Source organism: Lampetra planeri, chromosome 72, assembly GCF_965212315.1.
Source record: "Lampetra planeri chromosome 72, kcLamPlan1.2.h2, whole genome shotgun sequence".
Classification (NCBI taxonomy): Eukaryota; Metazoa; Chordata; class Hyperoartia; order Petromyzontiformes; family Petromyzontidae; genus Lampetra; species Lampetra planeri.
Genome location: NC_136177.1, coordinates 2948196 through 2975452, shown reverse-complemented (window position 1 = coordinate 2975452; position 27257 = coordinate 2948196). Strand labels below are relative to the sequence as shown.

The 27257-nt window shown below is 49.7% G+C and overlaps 2 protein-coding genes across 2 annotated transcripts; one reads left to right on the top strand and one right to left on the bottom strand.

The window, feature by feature from the left end:
• Positions 1 to 1482: 1482 nt before the first annotated feature.
• Positions 1483 to 10298, bottom strand: LOC144737601 (zona pellucida sperm-binding protein 4-like). Its single transcript, XM_078620364.1, has 13 exons — positions 10150 to 10298; positions 9695 to 9768; positions 8751 to 8840; positions 7616 to 7737; positions 6106 to 6220; positions 5369 to 5503; positions 4997 to 5175; positions 4597 to 4694; positions 4082 to 4209; positions 2931 to 3120; positions 2317 to 2452; positions 2078 to 2171; positions 1483 to 1818 (listed from the first exon to the last, which is right to left on the bottom strand). The coding sequence occupies exons 1-13, from the start codon at positions 10200 to 10202 to the stop codon at positions 1559 to 1561; spliced, it is 1674 nt and encodes a 557-aa protein (XP_078476490.1). The 5' UTR covers positions 10203 to 10298; the 3' UTR covers positions 1483 to 1558.
• A 175-nt stretch (positions 10299 to 10473) lies between these two features.
• On the top strand, positions 10474 to 19494 carry LOC144737602 (zona pellucida sperm-binding protein 3-like). The gene is made up of 10 exons (XM_078620365.1): positions 10474 to 10603; positions 11092 to 11303; positions 11729 to 11841; positions 12931 to 13034; positions 16195 to 16372; positions 16761 to 16896; positions 16993 to 17087; positions 17840 to 17934; positions 18343 to 18471; positions 19317 to 19494. Exons 1-10 carry the CDS (start codon positions 10549 to 10551, stop codon positions 19445 to 19447), a joined length of 1248 nt encoding a protein of 415 aa, XP_078476491.1. The 5' UTR covers positions 10474 to 10548; the 3' UTR covers positions 19448 to 19494.
• Positions 19495 to 27257: the final 7763 nt, after the last annotated feature.

The window sequence follows — 27257 nt, the reverse complement described above, 5'->3', positions numbered from 1 at the left end:
ACCACGGATGTGCAGATGCGTGTCGTGGCTCGGTAATCATTAAAATCAGCATACATTGTAGTTTTATTTACTTTCTATTGGACCAAGGATACAAACAAATAGCGAATGTTCTTTCTGGGACTGAGTTTGTTGGCTTTGTGTACCTTGTTGAAATGTAAACAAGTTTGTTTCAAGTGTTATAAGGCAGACAATGACGTTAAGGCAGAGGGAGTGCGCATATATGGGTGCTTTAGACATTAATACAGGTAGGAACAGTCCCACACTGCCCACCAGGGATTGTCTGTCTGTGTTGCATAACCACGCCCTCGATTTGTATTTCATAGAGCGCTTCGGGTGGGCTCAGCACCACGTGACACGCCGCCCCACGTAGCTTGCGCCGCGTGACACGGATCGCACGAATGCGTTATGCAACCAAGTTCCGACCTGCCCACTCCGAAGGAACTTGTTATTACAAATGTTATCAGTTCAGGACAAAGTAACTTTATACCGTGATATTTCAGGCGATAGGTCACGTAGATGTTTCGTGTGTGATTTTTACTTTGACAGGTAGGACTTAAAAAGGAACATTCAAATCACCCCAAAAAATATAGTACCGTTTCATGCGTCATGTCAGTTATGCAGAATTAAGCAAGTTCAGGAGAAATGGTCTTTACAGGTTGTCCGTCCTTACAGTGCGAGTACGTTGGTTAGAAACGCCAAGGTAGAAGGGAGGCGATGTTCAGGGAGGGGGTCAAGGATTTCCAGGCCGTGTTAGACGCAAACGGTCTTCCTAACAGCAGAGTTTTCAGGTAGATGGTTTAAACACAGGTACCAGAGTTCAGGTAGTTGTAGACAGGGGACTCCGGGCTATCAGCATGTGTGGTGGTCATGCCCAAGGAGGTAAACGTTGAGGAACCGAGTAGAGGCAGAGTTTCTCCAGCATTCAGCACAATGCAGCTAGAGACGGACGCGTCGTCACTGCATCAGAACCCAGGGGTCTGAAGCACCAAGCCACTCGAGCACAAGGCCACAAAGAATGTCTAGTCAAGCCTCCATAGCGTTGTGGGGTGGGTGTCTTTTCCAGGGGAAGAGCACTTTTGGCAATGTCGACAGATGTTCTGTAAGGCTACAACCTAGAAAGTCAACCCAACCTTTACTTATAAAGCTAGTTAGAGTTGGCAGTATTCGGTTTCTCCCCCTTTACCCCATATTCTTGATGTACCTTTGAAATCGTTTGTTAGTGCGATGCAAAATGTCCCTGGAACATAATGTCCACATTTGCGTGTTTTAGGGGGAAAGAAAGGATTCATCAAGTAAAATAAATCTGGGATTTAGATTCTTTAAAGCATGGCAAAGTGCTCTTGTTTGAAGTCAATGGCCTAAACCTTAGTACAAGTTGCTGCTTTTGAGGGACTTGCCTTGGGGAAGAAACGTGACCAAATGCAGGACTAATACTGTCTACATATTGCACACATTCATCGTAAAAGGTCAGAACAGTAGTAGCGAATTTCAGCATTTTATTGTTTTGACCACAATGGTCTGCAAAAGATATGCAAGTTACAGCAATTACAAGTAGTCATCAATAGCTACTTCTGTCGAGCGCCACAGCCCGGCTCCTGCGCCTCCTGACGGCAATGGCAGCAGACAGGAGCGCAATGACGCCTGTGGCAATGACGAGGAGAATGGACAGGGTCCCAGCCGAGGCCCACGACGAAGAGGGAGCCTCCAGCCACAGCAGAGCAGCGTCGTTAACAGGTGCTTCTTCAAAGAGCACGGGGCCCTGCAGCGACACCACGTGTTTTCCTACCACGCTGGAAGCGTCAGAGATGGCGTTGCGCTCTGGAACAAGAAAACAAATCGGTTGATGACCACTGGCCCATACAAAAGGACATCATATGCTGCAGGTCAAGTTCGCCAGAAAATCAAACGAGTAGGTCATCATGGCATGCCACGGCGTGTTAAAAACCAGTCTGCAAAGTCACAGCAAATGTGCTCTAAATAGAAACGATAACATAGCAACATTACCACCAACATGAAAACCCCTTTGTCATCTGGGTAAACAAGCGCAAGATATTCAAGAGGTCGCGGTGGTGCTCACGGTAGCGCCTGGTCTGTCCACACTGCCGATTGCACTCGGTGAGGAAGTTGGGGCTGGAGCTGTCGCACACCACGATAGAGCAGTGCAAGTAAACCTGTGGCATACAGAATGCATCGTTACAGCAAGTAAAGTATTCCATGTTTTACGTAGTCTTTTGTGCCCTCCCCAGTTGGACACAGTACACGTCATCACTCCATGGTGACTTGGTTTTTAATGGATGGAAAGAATCGGGCACTCACGAGGTCACGGGTGGTGCTGCGGTCAGAGTTCATGAAGGCGAAGGCCTGGAGTGCCAGGCGCTTGTTGTGAGAAGGCAGTGGCAGGTCGGCGACACCAGGGAAGAACACACTGCAACAAGGAGACTGCACGGGGCAGCTGCACAGGAAAAAGTGCCGTTTACCCTCAATTCAAAGCAAGTGTCATGCATCGGATTGAATGCAGGTATCTGTATTTGCAATCTGCACGCAAGGATGAAGGCCAGCTTTACAGTCAAGACATGCTCACGACCAGCAAGACAGCCCAAATTCCAATAGGCAGTGCATCCGTGCAATGCAACCATCACTGCATGTAGTCGGGCCTTGTACAAACCACCAGCTCTGGGAGGCAGAGGGTGGCTGTCTTAACATCCAGAACATCAACCCAAGGAGCGTTGTGGCCATCGATATTTTGGATGGCACTGCAATCTTGCTTAAGCGATGCCAGTACATGAACTGTTGTCATTGAAAGGCGACTTAATTAGCACAACTCTGCTTACGTGGGGAAACAAAAAAGACAACTCGAACCAGGTTGCCTCTGCAGGCCCTGCTGTGGCAGTGAGAAAGGGTTTAGAGAGCACTACCCCACCCAGCCTCACCCATCCACCACAAGCTTCCACTGCGTGGGGTCGGTGGCATCTGCCGTGGGCGTGGCCCAGCAGTCCTTCAGGAAGAGCACCAGCGTGGGGTCAGAGCGGTGTAGCAGTGACGCCTGCACGTAGAGCGGCGTTCCCAGCAGCGTTACCAGCGGGTACTGCCAGGGCTGGTACGGCGTGGTGTAGGAGTTGTCTGGCAGCGTGCAGACATGGTTCACAAGGCACGTGGATTAGTGGTGTAAAGGTCCTGTTTAGAGCACATTGGACAAGGCACAACACAAAGCCTCTAAAACGTGTGCATTACTTTTGAATTGAACTAGGGGACATAGAAACCGTGGTTGATAGTTAATTTGTATTTTCATAATAAAGGCTGTCACCCTCAACTCCGCATGTTTGGCTACATAGTGTATACAACGGCATTTCTAAATGTCTGTAGATGCTGTAAAGGGCACGGTTTCACACGGAGGGGTGGGAATCAGGTGCTAATACAGTTGGCCAAGCTATTGACAACCATTCGTTCAAGCAAAGGTGTCATGGACAAATGAGGCTAAGAAAGCTAGTCCAATTTTCCTTTAAACAATGACCTCAAGGAGACCGTTTTGGTTGATGGGTTGTGCAAAAAGACGCATTTTGTAGATCCATAGGAATTAAGGGCTTTGTTATCCCTTTCAATGGTGGCCCCACATTAACATGGTTTCAGCTGGTAGATTGAAAACCTCACCAGAAAATAGCATTTGAAGTTACACGTCGTACCATGGAGAATGTGCAAGTCGTTCTAGTTCACTTATGGCTAATTATAAACTCTGTTGGCAGGTTCACAATACTCTGGCAGCACAGCCTAGCACGTTGTCCGTTTGTTGCAGGGGTCAGCAGTTAAAGTCCAGCAGCCATGGTGAGGCATCCAAAAATCATGGTGAGGCATCCAAAAATCAAATGCAGCCAGCAATCAGGTGAAAATTAAACCAGGGTTGAGCTCTTAGCTCAGCACTGAAAAAAATAAGCATGACTTGCAGCTGGCTTCGAGCCAGAGCTAATATGTTGAATACAGACCCAAGTCTTCCCTGGGTAGAGCGGCATCACAACCTGTGTTCCCCTAAAAAGGTTGGATTTGCCCGCTCAGAGCTGTAAAGGGTGTGGGAGAGGGCAGCACTCACCAGTGAAGACCTGGAGCAGCAGGGAGAGGGGCCCAGTGGCCGTGGCTGGAGGTGGCGGTGGAAGAGTGCTCACCTGCACTCCAAGCTGCAGGTCTCCACTTCCAAGGAAGCGGCATTGAAGAACCATCCTGGTAAACAGACACCACCAGCCAAAGGCATGCACAACGCCCTCACGGCAGCAAGAGATTGCAGGAGGGACACAGTGGACCGATAGTGTTTTGCAGACGTACCAGTATAGGGACCACTTTGGTTAATACCGTGTTTACATTAGCCACAAGCTATATTCCTACTACTTCAAGATGTTAAAGATTCTGTGACGAGGAAAAGGCGCCCTTGTGCGTTGAATGTCCCAATTTAATAAATAAATAGTTGAATAAGGAAGCTGATTTGTCACGGTTCTGCAAATATTTATGGTCGCAGGGACAGTGGACATTTATGGGGGTGGGTCTCCTCTGCAAGACTCATGCTTGACCCTGATGAGCATAGCACTTGCAGAGGGGTGTGGCAGTGCTTACTTGTATGTGGACGACTTGGTGATGGCGACGCTTCCATCAATGCAGAGCTCCCGCTCGGAGACCAGCATCAACTCGTACACGAGCTCCTGCCCACTCCACTGGACACAAACGATAATGCCATTGAGCGATCAAGTAGAAGAATGATAAGTGGTACTGGCCAGGAGTCCAAATTAGCAACAAATTATATATTAGGAGCCACTCAAATTCTGCTTTAGCACTCGATTCATTTGACATTCAATCATAAAGTGACCTTGCTGTTCGTTATCAACTCGTGCACGATTGTGCTCTGCACATCAAAGGAGTTGTGCATCGTGAAGGGTCCCGATGCAGCACTTCAACAAGGTCAAACAACAACCATCAGGATGGGGGCAGGGCAAAGCAGAGTCCAGGAGCACAGTACCTGCACAGTGGCACCACACGCTGCCATGGGTACGTCAAAGACTGCAAGGTCTGCAGACACCAGCACGGGGCTGCACTGCGCACTGCTACTGCCAGTCAGGTGCACGGTGCTCAGGTCCAGCGGCGGAGACGTTAGGTTCCGAGACACGGGCACCACAAAGCGCCCATCTGTGGTGCACACTGGGTGGAGCATGGCGGGGAGGGTAATGGAGAGTTTGGTGAATCACGAAAGATGCCCCATGTAGCCCGGGGTGATGGAACAAGTTCAGGGAACCAGCACAGCAGGATGCTACCGTGCCAACACAGAACCTCACAGCAAGAGCCTAGTTTAGGTAGTGCATTATGGAACCTCTGTTTTGAGTCGGCTACGTACCAGCTTCATTGTAGAAGCAGCGGCGTAGAGTGGGGTCGTAGCAGCAGCCACTCCGTGCACAGACGTCCACGCTTGGGACACTCTGCACAGAGTTGCATGGGAAGTTCCTGCTCTGACCAGAGCACGTGGCGATCTCTAACAGCAGCAGGAGCACAACAGGTCATCGTACAAAACCCCACACGTACTTAAAATAAAACGGCATCGTTTGAGCCACGTGTCAAGTATGTGAATGAGTGTTACTTGGCACATGACCAAATCACTCGGGCAATGCACGCAATCTCAGAAGCGGAGCAGGGTTGAGTGTATAGCAAAGATGGGCAAACACCGTGCTCACTGGCTGTGAAAGGCTATGGCAGTGCAGCACAAATTGTTGCATTGCAGGTTAGTGCCACTCAACCTCGGCCAACAAGGAGCAGCGTGGTTATTCATGGTCAAACTAACCCTCAAGACCCAGGGCAGCACCAACCAGCAGTGCATTAGGATAAGGAGTTTATATGGTGCAATTATTGCAATCAGCCATTGGGGGAAATTGCATTGAAAAATGATTCAAAAGCAGCAAGTTTGTCCAGTAAAAGCCAAGGGCATGAAACGCATCATCATTGCAAAAGCACCAGGAGAGATGATCTGGGTCGATACAAAAAGGCAGCCGTTAACCCAGCAGACCCATTCTAGAGCACCAAGTCATAGGTAGTGCAGTCTGTGGGTCCGATTAGCAGAGTCAAGTCAAAGGTACTCACCGCCAGCTCTCGCCGATCTTAGGTTCTCAGGGCAGTCGATGGTGAAAGCCCAGACGAGTCCATTCAGCCCCTGCCGCATCTCCTGCAGCTCCACCTGGATCTTCCTCCTGCCGTCCTGGTGAAATCAGCAGCCCTCAAAATCGGACTCGGGGCCAGTGCTCCAGGAAGGCTTAAAACACAAACCAGTAGATTTCGTGACTTCGACATTGTTGGGCGAGGCCAGGCTAATGGCAAGTAAAACTGTCAATAGGCAGACCCGCACGTGGGGGTTGCTTTCCTGGGTCCGAAATCATTTTCCCAGGTTAACCCTTGTTATTGTACAAACGGATGCTGCGCTCTACGTGTAACACATGTTCCATATTAATTTTGCCACAAAACCTCCATTACTCTTTCCACAAACCACAGCACTCAAATTCTCACCCTTCACACGGGCATCACAATCCCTGGGAATATAGCTCATTGTGTCATCCACACATTTATTATTAGTTTTCACTTTCACGTCTTGTGCAAGTAACCTCAAGTAGTGCACATCTTTCTGGCACAAAGCTCGCATGTTGGTTTAGTCTGCCAAAGTTACATTTTGTTGTACATCATACATGGTCAAGTAAGCCCCGTATGCAATATTTGTCTTGCATCTACGTTGGTCTCTTAGCAGCCAGCTTGGATAGTGACCTTCTGTAGCAATACATAGTGCCGTTTATTCTACACCAAGCATCAAACTGCTCCGATTCCCATCTTTGCATTGAATAGTAATGCGAAAGATACATCCATTGACAGGCGTGAAACACATCAACTGAAAGCTTGTTTTGGCGTGTATTGTGTGATGTAAACACCAGTTAACCGTTCACACATTGCCTCTATTAAGGTGACCACTTGGGTGACATGGACGTCTAGATGGCAAATCCTTTACCGTTAAGCACCGGAAGTAAACATTTATGCTAGATAAGACGGAGACTAAAGACAAAGCAAAGCAATGGAGGCAAGGCCATGGGGGCAATAAAGGATACTTAGGAATGGCTGGAAGAGTAATGTAGAGATATGGCATAGTGAACAAGTGTACCAAGGTAAACCTGATAAGACAAGGATGGTAAGATCTTGATAACAAGACAGATGGAATGAGCACTGCATCAATTGTACAGGGATAGCAGTCGAGAGAGCTGCTGTATAAACTAGAAACAAAGTCGATACCACCGAGGGATGATCCAAATAATTACATTTTGTAGGAATAAACAGAAAAAGCAATAAAAACAAATTCCAGATTGGACGGCATGAGCTAAAAAAAAAATATATATATATATATTGGAAGAGACTTTAAAAAATAAATTTACGAGCCAAGCAAACGTGGAGGGGAAAATACCAGAGTAGACAAAATTCAATTCGAGTCTGGCCAGACAACATCGGTGGCACGTGATGGTCGATCGGTTATGGATTGCGAAACAATTTCGCTACTGCCACAGCAGTCCCAGCGGGTACTAGGATCGACGCAAGTCAACGGTCTCCTCGTGTTCACCTCCACGCGCACGTGGCAGGCATCACCAGCAGCGGTGAAGTGGAGCGCAGCACCGTCCCTCGCGATGGAGAAGCCGCACTCCCCCTGCACAGACTCCACATCTACGGCCTCATTCCGCACCGCTGGAGACATCAAGCACAAAGTCATAAAAACATGCATCTGGATTGCGCACCACAAGTTCATGTGGGTAGCGTGACTGCAAGAGAACAACAAAGTATGGTGTCAGCGTCAACGCGAATAGGAAGTCTCCACAGTACCAGGAACGTCTCCAGGACACAGGATACTCGATACTCAATACGCTGGAGTTACGGTACTCCCAAACATGCACAACGACCTGCATGTCAGATTTAGCGACAAGAGCGCCCAAGTCGACAACGGAGGACTTCCGGTGGGAAATGCAGACGATGCAAGTAGAGAACCAGAGTCTGACAGGAGTCACCAGGTTCAGTTTATAACAGAAGGTACCACCTTGCATGAAATGTTTTAATGAAAGGAAGAGAGCCCATTGCGTATGCAAGCAAAAAGGAGGCATTGATAAATGAGGGATTCAACTGTTTAGTAAACACATGCACCATTAGAACCTCGTTTGCCAGTAGCAAAATATGATAATTGGCTCCAAGGAAAGCCGTCTCGGGTGTGGACCAATCAATTTCAAGGACAGTGCATACATTATCAGAGTTATGTTTTTGTTTGCATTCAGACTGCAGGTATTGTGGTCAATGCGAACATGACTCCTTGTAAAAAAAGGTGTCAGTTTTGTTGCCAGATAAAAGGGTAAAAAACCAATTGTCATAAACACACGCATTTATCCTATGGAAAAATAAGGGTTGATTGTCGTCTGCTGTATTAGACTAGTTGAAATGAACCCAATATTCTTAAATTTCCCATCGTTCATAAGAACTACATTTCACAACGCAGAGTGAACCAAAAAAACCTAAAAAGCGACACCGAATAGGAAAACTGCAGAGGTCATAACGCATCAAAAACGAAGCAGTTGTGACAAACAAGTGGCCAGAGAATCTCAGCCCTGAATCAAGTTGCTAGGATCCTTGAGAAACGTCATATAGTCAATCATACAATGGATCAAGACGATTAATTATGTCATCACGATTGAAGTGAAAGCTGGTGGACTCACTCCGTACAAAGACACGGTAGTCGCTGTGAGAGGAGCTGCTCCATCCCACAGAAAAACCCAGGGTGGAGGAGAGGCATTGCTTCAGCAGACCTGGGGGAGACAGGTCAGAAATTGAGACGTCAACATCAACTGCACCTTATGGAGCAATTAAAAACACAGGCCGTGGCGGTTGCTGGGTGGGCGCACATCAGTCCCTTCCCTTTTCTGTGCACACAAGTCTGTAAGGTGTTATTTGGCGCAAATTCAAAAAGGTACGCGCACGACTCGACAGTAGGAACCTCACACCAGGAATTGTCAGCCTGCAGCTTCGAAGCCGCTGGTTGAAACATGATATTTTGGTTGTAGACCCCTGCATTAGATTCTTGAAATTGTAGTGGAAAGTTGCCAAGGTAGAGCCTGATAAATGCAAATTATCAACGCGAGTGTACAGTTCGTTGTTACTACAATGGAAAGGAACAAGGCCATGATGATTTTGCCACGTGAGTTTTACTTATAGTCCTGCGCAGTCAAATGTTGTACAATTTACTATTTTAAGTAAAGTTGCAAGGGCCGTGCCAATCAGTCACCAGCCATATTTTTGAAAAAGTTATTATCGTAAAAAAGGAACGTGCAAGGGAGAGTTAATGTCCCCGAACGCCCCCTTTTCCATGCGCCGGAGGATTATTAATTATCCATGTGCCGGCCTATGCCCAACGGCAGCCATCACGTCGCGTTACGTGACCGCTCCAACGGCAGGCGCACAACAATTCACCCCCCCCCCCCCCCATCTCGTCCAGGCAGCGCTCTGGTTGGCAACTCGTGTCGCCGGTAACGCTTTTCCAGTTCACCGAGAGACGCCGCCATTAGTCTTGTGCATGGCGGTGTCCAGACACACGATAGCGGTATTGAGAGAATGCGCGATGTGGTTGTCATGTGGCGACAGCAGCAGCAGCAGCGCCCCCTACCACTCGGCTCCCCCAGCATCCGCGGTCCCAGCGACTGTCGAAGCCTCGCGTGGACGGAGCCCAGGCAGAGGAAGCTGCGGGGAGCACGAGAAACGTGACCGCCAAGACGAGAGAACGCAGGGGGAGGAGAGAGAGGCAAACACCGCACCCCCCCCCGCCCCCCCCACAAAAAAATAAGTGGCCCTGTAGCGATTTTAGGAAGGGCCTATTCAAGGAGTTGGTGTAAACAGCGCCACGCAAAGCCACCTTTGGAACCGCACCACCCACAATGGGGCAAGAGAGACATTTCAGGACCGCATTTCCACATTTTTATCTCAATGCATTTCTCCATGCAGGTCAGTTACCCAAAGCGATATGGAAACGCCCTCTCTTACAAACGTACATAATACTTCATTATCCAGAGCTGTTGATGAACATCCCCGAACACCACTCAGCACGCCCCTCCGCCTCCTCACCTGGTCAGGAGCAGGAGAACAACTCGCAGAGCCGCCATCGTAAAACAAATCATCGGCTGCGTCGCTTCGCTTAGGCCATGGACCCCTTTTATATGGAGAGCCCTCAGCGATCCCGATCCAGATTGGATCAGATCCACCCACGCATTGTCTAATCAGCGAGATTTTATCAAAGCAGATCGAGTCACTCATTGTCTCATCAGTAGAGGTTTGCTCGATCTCGGCGCACGTGCATGGATAGGGGCTGCACCGCAAATCACGCGGCACGTACGCAGGAGGAGTTAATTGGCTCATTACTGAAACTGAATGAGGCCGCGCGCAGATAAAAGCCCCGAGTCGGGACAGTAGCTGCGTTGGCTCTGCTGGTGCCGTGCTAAGTCTCGGTTTTTTGTTGTCCTTGCGATGGAGATCACGAGGGCTTTGTTTGCGGTCTTGGGGTTGTTATGTCTTGCCTCTGGTGAGTAGAGTTTGGTCGAAATATTATTTTACAAACGTGTTTATTTGTCGTGTAATGTAACTGCCGTGTTTACTAATGTTAACACCATAATATACACGTACTAACGATGGGCTTGGTAGTGTGGCGTGGTGGTTAATTCACTGTTCTATATACCTGAACACGAATTTGCGTCCTGGTAATGTTAACATTGGCGAGATGTGTCTAGACTTGGCGCTTTGCCCTAATTCAGCCCGTACTGATCTGTATGGTCAAACTGACGACCGCAATGTGCGAGACTTGATCCAGTAGTGGATTGCCAAAACGTATTCTTAACCTGTCGTGACGCGTGTATACATTTATTGAGGTGCTACTGGGGAATTCGAACTCTTGTATTAGCAGCTCCGTGTGTGGATGATTGACTCGAGGCTCTGAGACTTTCTACGTCTTCACTGACCACCTGTGTCACTGTTTGGGTAACACTCGCGTCTCGTCCCGTGCGGCACCGCCAGCTGCAGTGGCCACCTCCGCCACGGTGAGTGTGGTGTGTGACGAGGCGACGCTCACGCTGACCGTGAGCAGGGACCTGTTCGGCACGGGTCACCTGGCCCAGGCGAGTGACCTGTCCCTGGGAGTACCAGCCTGCCCCGTCACTGGGAGCGACGCCCTTGCTGGGACGGTGACCTTCCTCTACGCACTGGAAAGCTGTGGCAGCAGCCTCCAGGTAACTGGCTGCTAATGCTGCTGTAACATAATCTGCGCAATCCAACTGCTTTATGTTTTGGCCGAGTGTAGATGCAGAAGAATTACAATTCCGCATTCGAGTCGAGCCAGACTTCTTCAATAACAGCGGGGTTTATCGCTTTGAAATCCCCTTGATATTTGTAGATTGGTCATTGCATTATTGTGTAAAGGTCCGTTCCGGTTGACCAGTCGTACATTAGAGCGTTTTTATTCTTCCATAATACATTGGGAATCTGCATTTGCCATGGTTTGTGTGGGTGTTTTTATGGGTGACATGAGCTAGGTGAATTATTTAAACCAAGGAACTGCTGCATTGGGTCTTTCACCAAGGTGTTTGAGCTTTTTTATTATTATTCCGCTAGAATTGCAATAAGTAATAAACCCCACGTCTTCCTCCCTTCTTAGATGAGTGCAGAGCTGCTGTCTTACGAGAACTACCTCTACTACCGCCCCACGTCCAACACGGGCATTATCCGCACAAACTACGTCGCCGTGCCGGTCGTTTGCCGCTATCCCAGGCGAGTTCACCAGCAGTCTCTTGTTGACATTTTCTTAATTTTGAAGTCCAGCTAAACTGTTTACAATTCTACCACTGTCTTTAAAAATTACGTGCCGTTGCGTGTGCTTTAGCTTTGCGAAGCCTGGATTGCAATAAAGCCAATGTCAGCGAGTTAATCCACCGATGGAAAGTCTCCCTGTGCTGTCTGTCGTGGGGGTTTTTAGTGGCAACTTTACTGATGGGTTCACATCAAACGCCTGTCATGGCCTGCCTCAAACATCCAGCCTTGCAAGTGTCCACGCCTGAAGTGGTGCATGTGTAGGGGTGATACGCGCTGGCAGTAGGGATCGTGTGGCAGCGCGTGGTGATTGGTCGACTAGGGTGGGTGCTCACATCGCGGTCCGCATAGGCTCAGTCTCCTCGAGAGCGGAGGACCTATAAAAGGCGGTGCGCGCGGGCGCTTGGGGAGTTTGGTGACCAGTGAAGACGGAAGACTGAGGAGGAAGAGATAGGGCCCTGAGACACCTAGTCCCGCTGTCCTTGTAAGGACCGGGACCCTGTGTGGCTCAGAGGCGGGACCTTGGGACCCGCGGCCGGACGTCCGTGTGAGGGCCGGGCCACGGGACCCAGTGGTCGTGACCCATACCCAAGCTGGGGTGGGTCTGTAGGTTCCCCTGGATGCTACGGGGCTGGAATCCCCGTGTGTGTGTGTAGCCGGGTGGAACGTGTAGCGTGAGCTGTAGTGACCACACGTGTTATTGTGGCAAAGACAAGTGTTAATAAAGTGTGCTACCCGTCAAGTGGTCTCCTGCCGTAATTTACAATATTACACATCCATTGCATACTGTATGAACCACGGTTCTCTTAATTATACTCCATTCCCCCAAGTCGTCTACTTACTCTTATTTGGTCCTCGTCGGATAAATGTCTTGCAAGTTGCGATGTTAAATATACTCTGAAAATATGGTTCTGTATCTCTTCGCTTGTCTATTCGTTGTAAGATGTTAACGACATTGCAATAATAATCTGGTCACAAATTGGTGCAGTTGAGCATCACCCACCTCTGCTCTTTGTAGAGAATGTGTGCCTGATCTCTTCCGGACTGCAGGAAGGGGAACGTGTCCAGCAATGCCATCAAACCCACATGGATCCCCTTCAGCAGCGCCAAGGTTATGCAACAGCAGCTGAGCTTCACGCTGAGGCTCATGACCGGTCAGTGGTGATGTGAGGACGTTGATTGCCTATTATGCACATGGCTACTACCAGGATGGCAATTTAGACTATAAATCCTTCAAGATGTGTACTTGGTATTGAAGAATAGGCCAGATATATGCCCGAGGTCTCTATACTTTATCTGAGGTTTAAGAATAGGTTTACCCCTTATTTTTGGCACCAAAACTGTGCTGTTTAGATGTTAAAACACCAAACTGACCTTTTTTTACAAGGAATCGTGTCTACATTAACCACTAATTGTGGTCAGAATGCAAACAAAACAACTGATAATATGTCTTGTCTTTGAAACTTATTGGTCCACACCAGACGGCTTTCTGTCGAGACGAAAGACTGCCAGAAAGAAAGCTGTCTCTGGTTACCACCAAATGACTTTCAAAGATGATGCATATATTATCAGTTATTTGCATTCTGACCAGAAATTGTGGTTAATGCAGACATGAATCATTTGTAAAACGTTTCAGTTTGCCGTTTTAACATCTTAACACCTGTTGCCAGAAAAAAGGGAAACCTATTCTCATTTTGGTACTGGCAAAGTGTTGTATGTCTTGGAGTTATGAAATTTTTATGAAAATTAATGCAAATTAATAATTTTCCGAAAAATGCGCAAATCGCATTAATTATGTTAGTGTGTATTAATATGCATAAATTATGATAATGCATGTGATTATATGCATAAATTGTGATAATCACGGAGATATTTTATGCGGATGCTTGCGATAATGTTAGTGTGTGCAGTTATGATAATTTGGCTCAGCTGCGTCTATCCAGAGTTGTCAATCAGGATAACACGATTATCATCGATTAAATATTTACCGATTATCCAGCGTGTGTTATGATATTTAAGGTCAGTTTCAGATCTCGTCACAGGTACAGCTCTTATGGATAAGAGTTTTGCATGGACTTGGAAAGAAGCACTCGAACAGTTGGTGTGAAGCAATTTTATTCCAACAAGCATGTGACATTCTATCATGCAGGTCAAACATGCGTCAATAATTCACGAATAACCAAACCCCTATGCATTTGCGATATCATGCGTTCTATTAATATGAATAACTAAAATTCTTATGCAATTACGAGACTATGCGTTTGACTAAAATGAATAACTCAAAACTCTTATGCATTTAACGAACTGAATGACTAAAAAAACCCTCCTAACAACCAGGCATCTCATTAGTTCATTTTTGTATCGATCACAATCAGCGACTGGCCGAGTTTGAAAACAAGCATGACACACTTCATTTTGCGGTAATAAAAATCACTTATTATACCCAAGAGGCGAAAGTATATGTCAATAGATTCATCGGCAAGTGTGAAATCCTTTTAACGGGTGGTTGGAGTCAATGGTGGGTGAGGCGTGTTGCGGGAGAGCGAATTGGGCTCGGTTTTAATTAATTCTTCCGCGAGACTCTAAGACAAAGGAAACTGGTTTGACAAGATTTCCTCTGTTTCCTTGAGTCTGTGTGTGGGAAGCGATACGACCTCTCTGCTGTCTGTGCGAACGTCAACTGACACTTTCTCCGCTGTGAGGTGAGCGGCGGCGCTCGTCCAGAAGGCTTTGACTCTTTTCCTCCACGGCGGGATGACGAGTCGGTTTTGGTTGATGCGGGTCGATCTGGGTGTCGCTCGCGTGGCGCAAGGTGGCGCTCGTTCAGCGATCTCCGCCTTTCCTGCGGGTTGTTCGCTGGTCGTCACTCTGACGAGGAGCGATGCTTCGTTCGTGGCAGGGTGGACGTTGGCGTCTTTGTTGGCTTCACTCGCAGCTCTGCGACTCGGGGTAGCGATTCTTCTCAGTTGGTGCAGACCTCGGCTTGTAGCGGCGCGTCGCTACCTCGCGAACCTCGTCCTGCTGGATGACGAAAACTTATTCGTTGTCGGCGTTGAGATGAGATGGGGCCCGTGGCCCGGACGATGTGGTGGGGCCAGAGGCCCTGACGATCTGAGTTGGGGCCCGTGGCCCAAATGATCTGCTTGTTTGTATGGATTTCCTTCGGTATATATTGAGAAAATCCACTCAGTTTCCCGAGTTGTTCAAAGTCTGTCATAAAACCTTCCTGTGGGTGGGACCATGTGCGTCCGTCCGTGTGTTTCGCGTGCGTGTTTGTCCGTGTTGTGGGAAGACAAAGACGGTTGTTTCCACGGTGGAAGCACCCGGCGCATGCGCTTATTTATTTATTTCCGAGAGCGTGTTAATTTCCTTTGAGCCATTGCCCGGGAGTTTTATTGGGGTCGTTTCCTCGCTTTTGTGCCTGCGTGTGGAGATCCTCTCGGAAAGACAAAGACGGTCGTGTTGCTCGCTTCCCATGGGATGTTGTGTTTGGTTAATTTTGAGCCTTATCCGCCCTTGATTCCTCTTCCACTTTAATTCCGTACTTATTATTTGACTTGTGATTATTTAATCTGATATCCCGGCTAGGGATCTTTGTTTTGGAGCGAAATAGATGCCATAATTATTCTTCGATGCTTCGGCCCGGCCGTGTACAAATCCTTTAAAGGTAAATAATGTCAGTATTTAATTAACAATGATGAGTCGCGATTCTGGTGCAGACTGTAGTCTGATTTCCAATTGGAGTGAGGATGGGTACTGTTTGCTTAATCTTCATGGCTAAGTTGGTACTTGTGCATCTAACATGGTTCAAAGACCCGTATGTGCTTTTTGGCATCAATGCTGTTTCTTTGTTAAGAATATAATTATATATTCCTCCGTGGTGCCCGGCCCTGCACGGCTTTTTTTTCGAGAGGGTGTCATCCCAACCCCCCCGCCTGCCATTCCCCCCTCCCTTGTTCCTCCTGTGTGAAATTCGGGGAGTTTCTATGATCTTGATTACCCTTCTTTCATGCCCTCTTTCCTTTGAAATGATGTGTGCGCACATCTGTGGGAGTGTGGGGGCGTGTCCGTTCTCACGTTGCCCCGTCTTAAAAAAAAAAACGATATTATATGTTGGCAGAATAATTCTAAAAAAATATTAACAAATAATAAAAAAGGGGGCGTATACACAACAAAAGGAGGTCCCATGATTTATCTTGGTTTCTTCCACAATCAGTGGCGTGAGCAAGCACTTTCCTGGCTGCGCTTTTAGTCTGCACTCGGCCTTGGCAATTGTGTTTTTGAAGTTGTCTAATTGTGTTTTCTTTCATGAAGACGACTGGAGTGTGGCGCGACCTTCCACCGTATACCAGCTGGGCCAGACTCTGCATGTCGAGGCGAGCGTGCAGACACTGAACCACGTTCCACTCAGGATCTTCGTGGTCAGCTGCTTTGCAACCCCGGTTCCGGACAGGAACTCTCCCGTCAGCTACCAAATGATTTCTAACTCTGGGTGAGATGTCGCTCTTTCCTAATCCCACCTAATGAATGTTTATGCTCCTTGTCTTAAAGGTGACATTCCACTGCTTGAGTATATAACAGAGCCTCACCTTGGAATGCTGATAAATCTTGCTCTGATGGTTAAGCCTGACCAGGTGTATGGTTAATGATTTTTATCATGTGGTGTCTGTCGGTACATTACTGATGAGAGATGTGGTCAATGTGCGTCATTTGGGACTGATTTGGTTTGCGAGTGGGAGGGGCCCCTTAAGAGGTGGGCTTGGCGCACCCTCTGTGCCGTATTATACAGTGGAAGAGGAGTACTACATCTCCTAGCGCTGGCTTTCTGCTGGCCTGCCCTATGTAAAGTCACGTGTCGTACATCTACGGTGCCTGTGCAGGTGTCTGGTGGATGGCAAAGTTTCGTATGATGCTCACCTCACTTCTGGCTTCCTGCTCCGGCAAAGTGACAACGTCCTTCGCTTCTTCATAGATTCCTTCCGCTTCCTTGCGACGTTGACCAACAATGGCGATCAGGTGATCTACTGTCATGCAGGCTTCTACAGAAACCACCTTTAGCCACGTGGTAGGCAGTGTGGTTGAGTAATAACCATCTTCCTCTTCTCGGTCCAGGTTTTCGTCTTCTGCCAGCTGAAGGTTGCAGATGTTGCTACATCTCCTACGGCTGTCAATAAAGCTTGCACCTACAGCCCCTCGGCTGCATACAGGTTGGTCTGCTTCCTTGCATTGCCCAGCAATTTGTTTTTTAGTGTCTTCCATCCAATAGCTCAATCCATACCTTGCATGTGGGCTACATATTATTGCATGCCTGTGTGCTTAACTAATATCCCTGAGACCTGACTTTGGTTTCTAGCTGCAACTAGTATTACAACATTTCCTGTGCAGTCCCACGGGTCTTCTCTTGTTTAGATGTATTCAGGTGATTTATTGGTCATAGCCTGCACTTGTCTTGAGTTTAGCAACTAGTGTAGCAGCCTGCAAACGACGTCTGTCATTCGTTTGAGCTCCTTTTGAAAAATCTCAGCCTCATAGCCAGAGTTCAAATATCACTCGTGGCTAATGTCGGGAGTATCAACCGAGCCTCGCCTTCGTAGATTTTTTTTTTTTTCCCTCAAGCTGATCACCAGGGTTGGTGTGTAACAACATGGGAAGGGGTCCTGGTCACAGACATTCCCTTAATGCTACAAATACTTTCAGTACTTTCCTATAAGGCTCTGCCTAAACAGGTCCGTTGACCGTCATACAGTTAAACACAACTACGCCCAGAATTGTATTCCTGGCCACTGCTCCCATCGAGTGGTATTGTCGCTATCTGTCTGGTCGACCGTGGTGCTGGCCAAATGGTACACCACTGTACATTGCTTGCCCTGAACGGGTGCTCAATCGGCACTTTGCTCAAATGTGAACGGATACGAGTGAGCATTGCCTGTAACTACAGACGACGTTGTGTGCAATGCAGGTGGGTCTCTGCTGATGGCTCGGACTCGGTGTGCAGCTGCTGCGAGTCCACGTGCCCCAGTGGAAGAAGGCGCAGGGATGTGGCAGCAGTGACTGGTGAGTACAACCGTCGTATTCAGCCATTTAGTCTTGTACAGAGAACCCTTGAATATCAAGGGAGTTACGTTCTTGGAAAGTGTCGAAAAGCCAAACTGCAACATTCACTATGTAAACCTTGCCTAAATAATGGTGTTAGGTATGTGGCAATCAGGAATGGAGGCATCGCGATTGAAATAAGTAATGTGCCAAGTAAACTAAATAGAACTAATTTCGATTTAAAGCTTTTGTGACTGCAGGGATTCATATTCTTGGTTTATTCCGTAAAGTCACGTAGAAGGGAAATAAAACAAATTAAACACTAAAATTATCATAGCTTTTGGATTTCAACACAAGCAATCATCATCAGTTGGGTATGGGCTTAAGCCTGGGCCTTCGCCACATTACTAATGTGGTCCTCTCACTCAGGACCGTCGTATGCGGTGGAAGATGTGATGCTGGGCCCCATCGTGATTGCCAAGCCCTTCTCAGATGGTGCCGAGCCAAGCAGCCCTGCAAAACGGCAGCAGCCACGGGTTTCTACATCTGCATCCAAAGGTAAAGCTACCAGATTCTTTCATGGCACATTTTTTCCAGTCTCGGTTAAAAGCTATTTCTTATACTTTGATACTGGCAAGAAGGTCCCATGATGTATCTGCTCGCCCAGGGATATAAATGCTCTGATGCATGGATTGTCGTTGTACTGTTTGCCTTTTGGCGTATTCTGGTTTGACTCGGACTCGCCCATGAAGAAGGTGGTCTGGTGTAGACCAATCTGTTTCAAAGATGATACCTATATAAAAGGAGCATGTTCACCAAAAGTACGTGCGGTTAATGCAGACTTGATTTAAAACCAGGACATCCATGAGGCAATGACGCTTTAAGGTTGACCTCTCATGGATTGGCAGTCTGTAATACTTAATCTCTATACAAAACTTTTTGCGATTTGGGGAGGAAGCAATTTGTTTTTCGAAGTCTGCTTTCTTACTCCTTTGAAAGGGCCTATGACATCCAACTACAACCCCCTTCCCCAATAACAAGTTGAAAAGGTACAAAACATTGATATTACAGCAGTGCCCTAAAAGGTATGACCAACAAATATTGCCATGCTCCTCCTTAAATGTGCTTTGGTCGTCAGATGAAAATAGGTTTTAACATACCTAATATGATATTTGTGATTGCTTTTTTAATAACATAACATGTGACGTGCTGAACTAAAGCCATCTACCAGTGTGAAATGGCAAACCTTGGTGAGTGACAAATTTGAACAGTACGCCTTTCACACCTTGACCAAATACTTGGATAGGTCAAATGCCCCCACAACCTCCAGCATGTGGAAAAAACCCTAGCTTTACGGCACCGCAGTTAACCACCAACCCTTTCTCTCAATTGTTGTTTTACAGGTGCTGCTCCCGTCCTTGGTCTGGGAGTGGCTGCGCTGGTGATGGCTGTCGCAGCAAGCGCCACGGTGGCTTTGTTTGTTTCGAAGAGGCGTCACACGACTCCTTCAAAGGGATTGGAAACGAACTTCTGATCTTCCGTTGCTTTGCTTAAGTTGTGATAAATAAAACTGATGCATTACTTCTTGTCTTGTGGGGTCCTTGCTTGGCGTTTCGAGCACTTTGTGCAACTACACCATAGCCCAGTTCATGTGGGGGTGAGCATGGAAACAATTGTGGTCTCCAATTCATGCGTGCCAGGACTAGTAGGATGTACCTAATAATGGCAAATGGGTTTTTTAAACCTTCCCAATTGTCCAAACTGGCAGTCATTGTTGTCCATGTACAACGGAGCAGTTGAACAATTTCAAGCAAACAAATCAATTCCTATGTCACTTTAATCTTCCATAAAATGGCCCCAGAAGTTTTTAACCGTGGCAGTAATTGGGCATTGGTACATTACAAAGACGGATAATGTACAACAACCGTGCAAAAAATAGGAGCATTTACAATTGTACTTAAACTGGTTGGAGTTTTACATGTGGAAATTTGTTTCCAGAGTGCCCCCACAGCCTTAAATCAATATTACCGGTAGGAACAACAGTTCCACACTGCCCACCAGGGATTGGTGATCTGTCTTGCATAGCCACGCTCTCGATTTGTATTTCGTAGAGTGCTACGAAATACTTGGCACCACGTGACGCGCCGCCCAACGCAGCTTGCGCCGCGTGACACGGATCGCACGAATGCTCTGTCCAACCAAACTCTTACCTGCACACTCCGAAGGAACGTGTTTAGTCATCCTCGGGATGTGAGCTCAGAATCTCTGTCCATTGGATGCATGTCAAAGTTACAACCAACAATACAAGCTATGGGAGTGCATAGTATCTTGAAGGTACATAAATTACACTATACAAAGTATATACGTTCAAATAGCATGAATACACCAAATCCCATGCTTGTGCAAATTGGCCCCAGACCAGAGTTTTGTGGTGGTGCTTGTGTGGTTGTGCAAGGTGGAGTTGAACTGGGGGTGCGGGCTAAAGTAGTGCAGCGTTTGTGGTACCTAGCTTTACAACCGTTGCATTGGATAGACTTTGCATTGACGTTGTTGCCACAGCCGCCACAGAGGAAAAACGGGCCTGGATTCAATTCAAAGTACCCAGCAATTCTCAAAAGCCGCTCCAGTATGCTGGGAGGCCTGGGCTGGCTGGTGAAAAAACAGGAAAGTGCGAGGGGTGACGTTGCCATTTGCAACTGCTTTCATAGTACTTGGTCTCTCCACTTTGAACAAGCGGTAACACTGGAGAGGCTGCATGTGCAAGGAGTTATTTTCAAAAGTGGGGCGCGTGATCCTTCCAGTTGACAAATGTAGTCTTTCGTGCTATGATGTGAAAGTCAGGAGCAGGGAATGTTGAGGTCTCGTTACCGTGCCACGTTTATACCCCCAAAGAGTCTCCTACGGACGAGGAGATGTTTGCCACATAGATCATTAACAAAAAGCTTGTCATCTCATGGAGTTTTGCTAAATCTAGGCAGAGCCAGAAGACCTGGGGATATGTTTGTACCGTGACCAGGGCACCTTGGGCAGCCTGGTGAGACCTCCATGAATAATTTTTTCCTCATTCGTCAGGTATGCTCGTGTGTGAATTTAAACTTAATGAGTCTTAAGTGAGAGAGCTCTTGGAGCAACTCTTGGGGCTCGCCAGATCTGTCCATATCTCTGCGGTATAATCTCATGGGGCACAAACATGTCTATTTAACCCTTTGGTGCTTAAAACCAGTCAATGGTTGGATAAACTAAAGCCCCAAGCTTCTTAACGAGGGATGTATTTATGGCATCTCTAATCTGAAAGTCTCTGAAATTGAGAGTGGGGATATTATATCATCCGCAAGCTTTTGAAAGACATCACCCTCCCGTTTGCATGTGTAGTGACACAAGAAGGGAGGGGCTGCTGGGGGCTCTGGGACCCTGGGCGGGCCAGGTGCTTAAGCCTCTTGGCACCAGGTGTTGGGTTCCCAGGCGCTTAAGCCTCTTGGCGCCGCCAACGGGGGGGGGGGGGGGGGGGCTGTGTGTGCTCTGTGGGATGTCTGGTGGCGCACACGGCCCCACCCCTCGTTGGACTAGGCATAAAAGGGGAGCTCCCTGGACAATCAGGGCCAGTCGTAGCTCAAGACCCAAGACACAAGACCAGCCATCTGAGGACCCTGGGATGTTGTGAGAGCCAGTGGTGGGACTCTGGATCTCCCGACTCTACGACCTTGTGAGGGCGAGTTCCAGAGCGTAGCCAGAGTAGAGTATCTAGGCTGTGTACCTAGGCTGTGTACCTAGGCTGTAACAGAATATCAGGACTGTCAGGACTGTTGGAGAGTTGGAGTGTTGGATTGTAATAAAGAAGTTGCCTCTACAAGTGTCTCCGGAACCCGTTACATTTGGCGTCAGAAGTGGCAATGGAGACAAGAAGTAAGCCACGTACCTTCAGTCCTGACGGCGATGTCGAGGAGCAAGCGGCGACGGGGCAGCCAACTCGGGCCGACAACGACGCTGAGCAGCCGTCCACCACACCTGCCGATCCTCCTCCAGCGTCGGGAGCAGCAATGGAGGAAACGTTGCTTCGCCTCACTGAGCTGCTCCATGCCACCGTCTCCATCCTGGACGATATGCGTCGCTCACAGGCGGAGACAGGAGGGAGAGAGGTGGCGCAGCGGCCGCGCCATTCCGCCGGCTCCAACACAAGTATGGCAGCTGTTCCCGCCGCAAATACATCCGGGTGTGTCGTCACTTCTGCCGGGGGAGCAATGACCGCTGGGAGCGACGTCACTTCCGGGCCCAGCGTGGGCCAACCAAACGACGCCGCGTCATCAGCGCTGCATCCCTCACCGCCGGGTGACAGCTGTTTGCAACCAAACAACGCCGCGTCATCAGCGCTGCGTCCCTCACCGCCGGGTGACAGCTGTTTGCAACCTAGCAACGCCGCGTCATCAGCGCTGTGTCCCTCACCGCCGGGTGACAGCTGTCTGCAACCTAGCAACGCCGCGTCATCAGCGCTGTGTCCCTCACCGCCGAGTGACAGCGCTGCGAACGCGAAGCCAGCTTCCGCCGGGTTGCCAGGCAACGAGCGCGGGGCTCACGTCCAGCAACGCCTGCCGGACCTCAAGGTATTTTCTTCAGAGGGAAGTGAGTGGGCAGCGTTCGAACGCCGGTTCGTCTCTCTTATAGAGACGTCCAGCTGGTCGGAGTATGAAGCGCTCCAGGGCCTTCCGGCCATGCTCGACGACGACTGTCTCGCAGCACTCCTTGCGGTGCCACGGGCGAAACGTGCCACGCTCACGGATGCCCTTCATCAGATGCGGCTGATTTATGGACCCCCGTCCAAAGCACGTCACCGCTTCGATGCGAGGAGGAAGAAGGCCTCCGAGTCGGCGATGGGGTATCGCAGCGCGCTGCTGGCCATGGCGCGGGTTGCCTACCCTCGCATGGATGAAGACGCTGTGGAGTCACTCGTGCTGCAGAAGCTCATGAGCTTGGCCCGCCAGCTTCGAGTTGCCATGCAGACAGCAGACGACGAGGACGGGGCGTCCATCGTCTGCCACAACTGAGGCCTTCGAGGCCATGTGGCGTCCGGCTGCCGGGTCCCCCGACGCCGGACTTCAGGACCTCCGGTGCCTCGGCCACCACCGTATCCTCGGCATACCCAGGCGAGTCACAACACCTCGAACTCTCGGCCCCCACTTACAACAAGCACGCACCTTCACACCACACAGGGGGGTCATGCTTCGGATGAGGGGGAATCTGGCCCATCATTGAGCAACCGGGCGCTCGGACCAGGTCAATGGTCCGAGTTGGCCCATAGGGTCGTTGCTGCGGCAGCAGGGTCCTCTGCCGTAGTGGGTTCCATCGAGGGCGTTGATGTTCGTATGTTTATCGATACGGGTGCGTCGGCGACCATCATTTCAGACATCATTTATAACATTCTGCCCGATACATGCCGTCCCTTGCAGCCAGTTGATGTGCCATGCTATGCCGCAAATGATGGTTCGTTGGGCATCACCGGACGGATCAATGCTCAGATCCGCATTGCTGACGTCCAATTAGTTGGGCCCATTTTGGTCTCATCAACCCTCGCCGTTCCGTGCCTCCTCGGAACAGATTTCTTGGGGAAGATGCCCATTAAAATTCTCATTAACAAAGGGTGTGTTGAGCTCCCATCCGGCCGACGCATGGCCTTCCTGCCCACACCCACTCGGTTGCTCTCCGCATCTACGACGGTGCAGGCGTTGGCGGCCTGCACAATTCACATTCCTCCCGGCTCTCAGATGTTAGTTCCCCTACGGTTTAGTAAACCCCTTGACTACGACGCGTTCATGGGGGGTGCTGTGATCGGGCATTCGCGTTCAGCTGAGCGTGTGTCGGACCTCGTGTGTGCACAAACGCTCGTGTGAAGCAACCACGACCCCTTTATCCAGGTCCTTAACGCGGGATTGGAAATGGCCGTTATCTGTCAGGGAATGGTGCTTGCTCACGCGACGCCAGCCCCGCTAGAAGATGTGATCGTGGGTCACGTAGGGGGCGAGTCTTCTTCCGTTGCCAAGCCAGGTCCTGACACAGGATGGCTCGACGCACTTTGCTCCACTTCTGCCGATTTGTCACCATTACAGCATGCTAAATTACGCACGCTGCTGAGCGATTTCGCCGACGTTTTCAGTCAAAGCAAATTCGACATTGGCTGCACTAAATTGCTAAGCCACCACATCGACACGGGTGATGCCGCTCCAATTCGTCAACCCATTCCGGTTGAGCCCGGCCGAAAAGGAACATGTACGGGTGGCCGTCAACGATATGTTGGCGGCCGATGTCATTGCGCCATCAAATAGCCCATGGGAGGCGCCGATCGTTCTTGTTAAGAAGCACAACGGGAGCCTCCGCTTTTGTGTTGACTTCAGGAAACTTAATAAGATTTCTGTGGCCGATGCCTACCCACTTCCCAGGATGGACGAGTCGCTCGATGCCTTAGCAGGTGCGCACTACTTCTCCACCTTGGATCTCCCCTCGGGGTTTTGGCAGCTACCCCTTGATGACGCATCCAAACCAAAGACGGCCTTTCGCACGCCGCAGGGACTGTTCCAATTCAACAGACTTCCCATGGGTCTTCACTCGGCCCCGGCGACGGTCCAGCGCCTGATGGAGCTGGTCCTCGCTGGGCTCCAGTGGGATTCTTGCCTAATCTACCTCGACGATGTAATCGTGTTCAGCAAAACTTTTGATGAACACCTCACGCGATTGAAGGCAGTTTTCCTTAAAATGCGGGCGGCTAACCTCAAATTTAAACCGCAAAAGTGCCACCTCATGAGGGATTCGGTTCGTTACTTGGGCCATATTGTCAGCCGCTCGGGAATTGCCACGGACCCCGAAAAGACAAATTGCGTGCGCTCATGGCCAACTCTTACCTCTGTTGGGGAGGTGCGGAGTTTTATCGGCTTCGCCTCATATTATCGACGATTTGTTGCGGGATTCGCATCCATCGCGAAGCCCCTCCACGCATTAACGGCCAAAGGGGTAAAATTCCGTTGGGGAGAGTTAGAACAGGCATCGTTCAATGCCGTCCGAAAAGCACTGGTCGATGCTCCTACCCTGTCTTATCCAGATTTTACCACTCCGTTCATTCTGGATACAGACGCCAGCAACACCGGAATTGGAGGGGTGCTGTCGCAAATTGTCAATGGAGTGGAGCGCGTCGTCGCCTATGGCAGCAGGGTGCTGTCGCCCGCGGAGCAACGTTACTGCGTGATGCGCCGCGAATTGCTTGCTGTCGTTTTTTTCATAAAGCAGTAAAAACCATACGTGTATGGCAGGCATTTCACAGTCCGCACCGACCACGCGGTGCTATAATACGCCTTGCGAGTGGACCAACCATCTGGACAGCTCTCGCGTTGGCTCGAGATCCTCCAGGACTTTGCGTTCACTGTCATTTACCGCAAGGGGATTCAACACGGGAACGCCGACGGGTTGTCGCGACTGCCGACCAATGGGCACTGTGCTTGTTTTTTGGGTGCGGGGCGTTGTAAGCAGCCTGATGGGGTACCGCCCCCATTCCTTGCGGCCGCGGCCGGAGATGGGGTCGGAGACCACGGGGCTCCCTCCACGCAAGTTCTGCAGGACGCATTGCTGGGCCTCGGGTTCGACGACTGGGGACGTCTTCAGATGGAAGACGTCTCCCTCCTCAAATTGAGACGCCGTGCTAGGGATGCCGAGGGTCACAGGGGGCAGGGGGGCCCCGTATCATATGTCATCCGGGAAGGCGTCCTCATGCATTGGGATGGGGGGTCCCAATCCCACACGTTGGTGGTGCCCACCTCCCTGCGGGGGCGACTTGTGTGGGAAACCCACAGTCGCCTCTTGCACTTGGGTGTTCAGAAAACACTAGCTAAAATCCAATTGGAATTTTTCTGGCCGGGCATGGCAAACGATGTGGCTGACCTTGTGCAAGGTTGCACAGAATGTGCACGGCGGAAACCACCTGCTAGGCCGTCCTGCCCGCCGCTCCAATCCATTAAGGTTTCCCGGGTCAATGAGATGGTCGCATTGGATATTTTGGGTCCATTTCCTGATACTCCTCGGGGTTGTAAGTACCTTTTGGTTGGGGTCGAATATTTTACCCGATGGGCCATGGCCTGGCCACTCCCCAACCGGTCTGCAGCAGCCATTACGGAGGCTTTCTTCCAGGGCTACATCCTGGATAAGGGTGCTCCCGAACGCCTGCTGACCGACCAAGGGAAAAATGTATCTTCCACCCTGTTGCGGGATGTGCGCAACCTGCTAGGGACACACAAAATCCGCACCTCGCCATATCACCCCCAGACTGAGGGTATGGTCGAGCGATTACATAGGACACTTACCTCCATGCTAAGCAACCAGGTGTCTGAGTCACAGACTGATTGGGATCTCCACATACCTGGTGTCTTGGCCGCCTATAGAATGGTGCCCAATGCTGCCACGGGGTACTCGCCGTTCTATCTTATGTATGGGAGGGAGGTTTGCCCCCCAATCGACGTACAATTGCGCATTAAACAGCCCGCACCTAAGGCTAAGATTGCCGACCACATCCGTGCTAATGTGCGTCGTCTCGTGGATGCCCGGGAGGCTGCTCAAAATAACTCAGAGGCCCGTCAGCTTGCCAACGAGCGGTTGCGGAATCTCCGCACGTCCCGCCACGTTTGGGTAGAAGGGGACCGCGCCTGGCTCCACTACCCGCAGGTACCATTGGCTACTTCCTCAAAACTGCTTAAGCCTTGGAGAGGCTCGGTTGTTATTATTCGCGTTCTCCGCCCGCAGTGTGTCAGGATCCAGCATGGCAAGCGACGTTGGTTCGTGCACCCGTCACGTCTAAAACCTTACATTCAACCCTACACACCTCCTTCACTTCTTCGGGGCCGAGAGCGCGACATGTCTGACGAGCCGCGCCGCGATGATGTTGCTTCTAACTCTCGGGCAGGTCCCGCTGTCCCGCCCTCAGGTGCCTTGGGAATGAAACCCGCCACGGCCGACCCAGCGAGAACAAGCTTGCCCACGGGATCAGCGACCCAGGACACAAGCGCAACAGCGGGTCGTCGGTCCCCTCCCGCCTCCGTCGCGACCGATGAACCTGCCACTCGGACTCGCTCCAAACTCAAACGATTTTCATGACCCCAGCCCAGGAACTCTCATCCCAACGCGACGCCACTCACCTTGCCATCATGTATAGTGGGCAATTGGGGCGTCCGTTCATCCTGCATATATGTGTTTATACAGTGTTGTTCTGCATCGGTGACCACAGGAGGGGGAGAGGCGCTTTCTTCTCATTTTTTTTCTTGATTTGTCACACACTCATTCTGATGGTTAACAAATAATTTATTGTACAATTGTAT

Bases quoted from the DNA above. Each gene is read 5' to 3' on its own strand.
- LOC144737601 (XM_078620364.1), bottom strand. From the start codon at position 10,202: ATGATTTGTTTTACGATGGCGGCTCTGCGAGTTGTTCTCCTGCTCCTG. The intron at 6,221-7,615 runs GTGAACACGAGG...TGATTTCACCAG, and splicing joins CCTGCCACGTGCGCGTGGAG to GACGGCAGGAGGAAGATCCA. The intron at 3,121-4,081 runs GTGAGTGCTGCC...GCACGCTGCCAG, and splicing joins GCTGCTCCAGGTCTTCACTG to ACAACTCCTACACCACGCCG.
- LOC144737602 (XM_078620365.1), top strand. From the start codon at position 10,549: ATGGAGATCACGAGGGCTTTGTTTGCGGTCTTGGGGTTGTTATGTCTT. The intron at 16,373-16,760 runs GTGAGATGTCGC...GTGCCTGTGCAG, and splicing joins CAAATGATTTCTAACTCTGG to GTGTCTGGTGGATGGCAAAG. The intron at 16,897-16,992 runs GTGATCTACTGT...TTCTCGGTCCAG, and splicing joins TGACCAACAATGGCGATCAG to GTTTTCGTCTTCTGCCAGCT.